A 7,381-nucleotide genomic window follows, 5' to 3' on the forward strand; every position below is an offset into this window, starting at 1 on the left:
CTTGTCAAATATTATGTCTGTTGTCACCTTTCCTTGTGATGTGTGTTGTTTTTTAGAAGACTGAAACTGCACTGTATTTATAGGAAAGTAAGATAAAGGGTGTCCCTGGCTATGGTGATGAGCTTGCAACAAGGACAGCTAAAATGATGGTGCTTTTAAAGAGGAAATATTAGCCTTGGTATATTGCAGAAAAGAATCCACATCTACAGTCTGTTCCTTCCCTGGTTAGTGACAGGTATATGCCACTCTTACAGTGGGGTTTCTGGACCTCAGATCCCTTTATCTTTCAAACTCCAGTGAAGTGATCTATAACTAACCTCACTCTGGAGTTTCTACTGCCCTGGTCATGTAATTTCAGAGATAGCTACATTCCTCAGCAAAGGTATCATACACATTTTTACTCAAAAGTCCAAATAACTTCTTTTGCATCATCAGGAATTGAAACCATTGGCTTTTTAAAATTTTTTATTTTTTCACTCATCATTTATTTACAAATACACATTATAACTTTTATATACATTGCACATTTACATGGTAGAAAAGTACAAAACTATATATTTAAATGAATTTATATTTTAACTTGCCATGTTTGAAAATATAAAATTGCATCGAAAAAAGTATTATGAAAAGCAAGAAACTTGAACTGATAAAGCTTTGATAAAACTTTTAGTGACACATTGGTTGAAAAAGAACTAATGTAAAAGGTACAGCTGACTAGCTTAAAGGAAACACCTAACAAAAGGTTGAATGTGTAGCCTTCACCATCCTTTAGTCTCCTGACACCCACATCATTTCTTTGTATCTGTAACATCTTAAAAGTACATTACTAGAATTCTAATCATCTCCTCTCTCACAAATGTCTTCGTCATAACAAAAGAACTGAAGTAGGAGTTTCCTCAAAGATGCTTATCCTCTGTACCTTGTATTTGAGTAAGAGTGATAATGCCTTTTGGTCAGTCAAGGTTCCTTGTAAACAAAACCCGAGGGATCATGTATGTACAGATCAGGCAGCAGAGAATCCAATAAATAAACATGACAGAAACTGACATGCAAGTTTGTTGAAAGTGGAAAAGAGTCTAACGGTGAAATGAAGGGAGACAGATGAGTGAGTGAATAGTAAGGAATGGACTTAAATGGTTTACAAGGAAAAAAAGCTTTTACTTTACAAGCAAGAGACCTCACAATAAATAACAACTGCTCTTCCTTTCACGAATAAATTTCTTCAAAAACAAGGTATACAGTCAACCAGACATTTTATGTATAAATTATAAAACATGACACAGTATAAATAAATGTCTACAAGTCTCAACTATGGGCCTCATCCAGTAGACCTCACAATGAATGCCTCTCCGTGTCCAATGAGTAACAAGGTGGCCTGGGAGAGAGCTTTAGGACAAAGGTCCTTTAATGTATAGTTTCCCCCCCAAATAAATAAGCATACACTTATTTACAGTATGGACAATATATTTTTCTTTTTTTCTTTTTTCTTTTTTTTTTGCCCAAAGGCTATGTCAACACTGAACACTTGTAGAGAGTTTACCACTCTAGAATAGAAGATATAGGAAAGCTGTAGTCCTGGTCTTCATCTTCCTCCTCTTCCTCAGTGTCTTCCGAAATGGCTAGATGGGGGAATACAGGGGAGCTGTTGTTTAAATACGGACAACAACAGCGCAGAAGCAGCTCAGTGTATGTTTTCAAAGCCCTCTGATACAGCCATATTACAGCGTTGCATTTTTATGTGGCTTGCAGTGAGATGCTTTTTTTGTTTTTGGCATCTGCTGTTACGCAATAAGTTAAAAAAAATTTTTTTAAAGCATAATCTATGAAGTCAAAAACTGCAGAAAGTTCTGAAGAATCAATGGCTCAGGTTTTACGGGCAGATTCCTGAAATTAGATAAAAAGCGCTCTTGTGTTCTAGGTATAACTGCTTTGGGTCCTTAATTCAGAGTTAGTAGAGGCAACTGCAAAAAGCAGCAGCCCATGTATGACAATATGAAGCTGTCTTTGGAAAAAACAAAACAAAACAAAAAAAACCTTTTGAAGCAGTTAGTTTAGATTCAAATGTTAATAAAGCAAACAGCAAAGCATACTACCAAAGCACAAGAAATAGGGGAAAACAACTGGAAATAGATTTTTAGAGGCAACCCCATTGATGATCACTGGATAAATCCTAAAAGCCAAGAAACATTGTAGAGAATTTTTCTGTGGACTATTGAATTGCTGGTGATACTTAGCAGCTTCCTAATTTGAACAGAAATGGATTGATGTGGGAGATCTGCGTGCTTTGTAAGTGTCCATTCCCTAGGGATTTCCTGGGAAAGCCTTAAATGGCAGCAAGGTTAAAAATCGCACTTACAGTTGCAAGATCCGGAGTGCTTTACTTCCAGCAGCACACCTGAGGAGCAGGCAGCTTCCTTCATGGCACACTCGCTGGCATAAGTGGCATTGTCACTGGCACAGACAGGCTCATCCGACTTACTGTCAGGGCACAGCTCATCACAGAGGGAACACCGGCCTCTCCCAACTTTGAAATCCCATAAACATTTTTTCCCACCAGTGCACTGGATATCTTCACAGGACTTTGCTTCTAGGATATAATACATCTGTGATGAGTAAACTGATTTCCCCATATCCCCCTTTTCTCCCTTTCTCTAGTCCTCTATCAATAAATATAAACATAATTTATATCTTATTACTAATGGGGGTAATGGAGATATTAAGTAAAAATACTGGATAATAAAACTGAAACTCAAATGCATACACACATACACACACACAAAACCTCTGCCGTCTTTCTTACATACTACATTAGTGCATTAAAATAGTACTTTTTTTAGAACAGGATTTTACAATATTCTCGAGTTAAATATGTATCTTATTATTTCCCACAAGTGGGATCTTTTACAAATGAAAGAATTCCATTAATTACTAGAATCTGCTAAGTAATTATTTTTCGCTTCCAGCAAGTCTGGCACTTAAAAAAATGTGTAAAATTGAGTGAGTTCTAAGTTTTCTAAGATGGAATACTGTTTCTTGCTTCCTGCTGGCATTTGAATATATGTGTCAATGCCTTCAGAAGACAAAGGTTTCCATGAGGAATGCTGTGGTCACAACAGTCCCCAAATTGCAGCATATTTCTCCCTATGGTGTTTTGGGATGCCTTGGTCTTACTTATTTGTTAACCCCACAGTTTAATACTAGAACTAGCCTGTTTTCTCTTTTTCCTTCCTCAATCCGGAATACCTACTGATACACTTTCCCTCATAGGCTAATCCAATAGACCTGCCCAGCAGGCAGGTAGCCTTTCTCAGGTGGCAGGCACTGGAATAGGTGACTCCATCATTCCCACAGAGATATTGCTCAGAGGAAGTGGGCTCTGGGCAAATCCGATTACAGGTCACACAGTAGGCATTATTAGTCTGGTCCACCACACATGTGGAGCTGCCTGGACAGAAAACATCCCGACAAGTCTCTGGAACAAAGAAGGAAACACACATGAATAGGTACCTTCTAGTCCTTAGGGAGCGAGCACTTGAAGTTACCAAGGAAATCATGACACTGAAGCATCTAGCTTTCAAAAGGCAAATTTGGGAGACCTGTAGTTTTCAAGAGAGAATCTATGATTCTAGGTTGGTCCCCTCAGTGTTCTTAATGAGTCTCTAGAAGTTAGAAAAGGACTCCTTTTTGGTTTCAGTATTATTATTATCAGGCTCTTACTGTGGACTACACCATCCCCCAGAGGTCTCCTAGAGGGTCTACTTTAGGTACAAAGCTGGAGGAGGGGACAGATCCAGTCTTGCTCAACAGGGTAGGACCTACTTTTACATCTGCCTTGGTACTGGACTTCCAGTTCTGGCTGCTCTTTACATCTTGCCTTTAGGAGTGCACATTCATTGCGGTAGGTTTTCCCGTCCAGCCCGCAGACTGGACCCTTCCAGGTGATGTTGGAACAATCCGGGGCGCAGACGCAGCGGGGTTTGTTCTTCTTGTTCATTCGGCATTTTTTCCCAGGTCCACAGTCCACGTTCTCACACGTTTCTGTGAGTTGGAAACAGGCATGGATTAAAACCAGAGCCAGGCAGTCTGCAGGTCAGCCAGGAGGGCTTCGGGTGCCTTGCGCAATCGTGCAGCCCTGAGTTTGCGCTGGAGGGGCCCCAGGCTCTCTCCTAGAAGACTGGGAGTTGATGAAAGGGTGCGGACCTTGGGTTGTGCCCCACACCCAGATTTCTCTCATCAAGGGGCACAGGTTGGTGGGCTTCACCACCACACTTGGCTAAGAAGTCTGGGGTGTTTTACCTACAGCCTGTAACAGGCAGAATTCGAGTCTGCACGGTTTACCAGGGCAAGGGACAGAAAGGGGAAGCCCAGGAACAAAGCTCTCCTACTCCCAAACCCCAGTCAGTAGTGGGGAAGCTAAGGGTAAGACGCCCTCTACTGAGGGCCTGGAAGTACGGAAGGAGTCCTACCTTTACAGGGGATGCAGTTGGGGGCTCCCCCGTTGAAAATCATCCACTTGAAGAGTGTGTTGTCATTCACGTCCTCCTCGGTCCATGAGGTGCTCAGACGGCCGGTGCTGCAGCACTCCTCCTTGCTCAGTTCGGTCTTGTACAGGACCTGGCAGCGGCCGTTCTTCGCTTGACGGAGCCAGCAATTCCCAGCTGTGAAGAGACGGGGTGGGGAGGTGGGTGAGTGAGCAGTGAGTAGTGGCAAGGCAGGGAGAGCGAGGTGGCAAGCGAAGGAGACCGGGCAGGGATGGGGAGGGGGTGAGCGTGGAGGAGGGGAAGTGAGAGAGACACGAGAGAAAAGTAGGAAATAAATCGAAAGGGGTGAAAGGGTGGATAAAGAAGTGGGGGGTGGGGGGGAAGCCCTGATCACAGAGATGGGAGGTGGGCGAGAGGGAGGGAGGGAGAAAGGGAGAAGACAGGGCGCCCCAGCCATATCAATGTCAGTTACCAGTGACCCAGACACAACACGTGCAGCTTGCACTGACTTTTACTAGACTGTTTACTTTTATTCGTCCCATTTCATAACCTGCAGAGACTCGAAGAGCAGATTAAAGAACCTGACAAAAACAGGATGCGACGTATGTTTTTACATGTTGGTTTCATGTAGGCGGTACAGGAATTATTTGTGACAAGGGTTAAGAAAGTGAGAGAGGAGAGGAGAGGAGAGAGATGGGGGCGGAGAGAGAGAGAGAGAAGGAAAGAGAAAGAAAGAAAGAGAAAGAAAGGAAGGAAGAAAGGAAAGAAACAGAAAGAAAGAAAAGAAAGAAAGAGAGAGAGAAACAGATCAAGCAAAAGACACTTCTGAAAAATGAAAGCAAAAAGCAACCCGGCCCAGCCCGGAGCTACCCCGCGTGGCCTCCAGGCGCAGCCCGCCCGACGGGCCCGTTTTGCAATCTGCCAGACCCGAGCATGCCCGCGGCCACCGCGATCTTTCGAAATCTCCGAGGGCTGCTTTCCTCCGCGCCTACGTCCGGGCACCAGGCAAAGCCTCTCCCCTAAAGGCGGGCAACCCAGCGCAGAAACTTGCAGACGGCGAGGGGCAGTGCCCAGGAGGGCAGTTTACAACATACTTAAAATATTAACGCTGAAGCAGGGAAAGTAATGCCTTAAGGGGGGTGGGGGAGGTGGCTTCCTACCATTTCACGGTTATATGTACCTATCTCATACCTAGCAAGAAATATTTGCAAGTGATTTCTCCCTCTTCCCCCTTTTTAATGTTCGGATTTGGGTCTGTAAGACTTCTCATTAATCACCAATAAGACTTTAACAATCATTGGATTGCAAGCTGCTATTATTATTTTAAACATTCTGCCCAAAGACTAATTGAAAATAAACAAATCTTTTTTTAAAAGGCAAGCTTCAGAAATTTGCTCTTAACCCATTTCAGAATTTAAGTCAGTTATGGGCTGCTCACTGTTTTACAGAAAGCTAAGAGTCAGAAAGAAGAATGAAGCAGAGGGGAAAAAACTCAAAGTGCTGAAAGCACTTTGGGGTAATAATTTGGCTTTTCTTTTTTCCTTTTTTTTTTTTTTTGCGAGTATGGGGGATGGGGTTGGAAGAAGCATCCACTAGGCAGAAAGCTACTTCCCTTGAAAATTTTCGGCACCCACATTTCCAAGTTTGGGCAAAGTTTCTGAAACTACGTCCCCCAGTCACCAAAGAAAATTCAGTATCTCTCCCCTGACCCCCCAGGTTTTCTTTTCTTTCTTTCTTTTTTTTCTTTTCTTTTTTTTTAAAGTATCCTAAAGATGTGGGAGGGAGAGAGATGAGACTGGAAATGGGTCGACTGAAATCTCCAGGCTACTACTGATACTTGTTCTCCTTCTTCAGAGCCAAACAGAGGAGATCACATCTAAAGTTATCATGGCCAGAACTTTAGATCTGCCAGAGCATCTAACCCTAACTACTAAGACCCCAGCTCGCTCCCTTTCCTTTTTCAAGATAACCGAGCTTCAAACTCCGTTCCCAGTCCTAAAGTGTCATTGCCTACAATTTTCCCACTCCTCTCCATCCCGGAGTCCCCAAGTTGGTCCAACATCTTCCGAGAGCAGCGTTGCTCAGAACAGACCAAGCGGAGACCACAGAAAAGTCGACCCTCTGCCCTCAGCCGAGCCTCCCCAGCGCATCCCCCCTCGCTTACCCTGGGCACTGCGGTCCTCCATGAACTGGCAGAGCAGTAGCAGCAGGAGGCAAAGCCCACCCGGCTGGTGCCTTGCGCGGACCATCCTGGGGGCAGGCGCGGGGCGAGGAGCGCTGCGGCGCTGGGGAGCCGGCGCGGTGGCGGGTGGCTCGGAAGAGCGGCGCGCGTCGCAGAGGCCAGCGGCGGAGGGCGCAGCGATCCTGGCGCAGCCCCGCGCTCGCCGCCGGCCGCCCGCGCGATTCAATGGACGTCAGAAGCCGGGCGCAGCCGCGCTTTAAATCTAGACGGGGGTCTCCGCGGTTTGCGGTGGGCGGTCTCCCAGTGTGTGGGGCTGTGGGAGGGCGGCCGCGAGCGAGGGTGTGCGCGGCTTCTTGGGGGTGGGGAGCTTTTAAAAGTTCAGTGTGAATCAGGTGACATTTCCCACCTTCTGGAAACCCTTCCCAATTATCTTTCGGAGATGCCCGAAATCAAAACGGCTGGAGGGGAATCGGCGAGTTCTTATTTGCGTAGGAGCGAGAGGGAGGGGGAAGGCGACCGGGGCGGGGGTTGGGGGCGACGCGTCGGGGGTGGGGAGTGGGGAAGAACACCCACTTCAAGTCCTGCTCGCCGCCGCTCGCCGGCAGCGCCGGCGCGCCCGGGGTGGCGGGTGTGTGTGTGAGTGTGTGTGCGCGCGCGAGTGTGAGAGGGAGGGCGCGGTGGGGGCGCTGGAGGCGGCGGCGGGGGAAGCGGGGGAACC

General features: G+C 45.9%; 1 protein-coding gene across 2 annotated transcripts; it reads right to left on the reverse strand.

The window, feature by feature from the left end:
• Positions 1-447: 447 nt before the first annotated feature.
• On the reverse strand, positions 448-7,093 carry FST (follistatin). 2 transcript variants are annotated; one of them, XM_010376270.2, is made up of 6 exons: positions 6,646-7,093; positions 4,467-4,658; positions 3,820-4,038; positions 3,248-3,472; positions 2,357-2,584; positions 448-1,619 (listed from the first exon to the last, which is right to left on the reverse strand). In XM_010376270.2, exons 1-6 carry the CDS (start codon positions 6,728-6,730, stop codon positions 1,537-1,539), a joined length of 1,032 nt encoding a protein of 343 aa, XP_010374572.1. In that variant the 5' UTR covers positions 6,731-7,093; the 3' UTR covers positions 448-1,536. The 2 variants fall into 2 exon arrangements, with proteins under 2 accessions (XP_010374572.1, XP_010374571.1); XM_010376269.2 differs by having other exon boundaries at positions 2,357-2,587; positions 6,646-7,092.
• Positions 7,094-7,381: the final 288 nt, after the last annotated feature.

The sequence above is a fragment of the Rhinopithecus roxellana genome, chromosome 3, assembly GCF_007565055.1.
Source record: "Rhinopithecus roxellana isolate Shanxi Qingling chromosome 3, ASM756505v1, whole genome shotgun sequence".
Classification (NCBI taxonomy): domain Eukaryota; kingdom Metazoa; phylum Chordata; class Mammalia; order Primates; family Cercopithecidae; genus Rhinopithecus; species Rhinopithecus roxellana.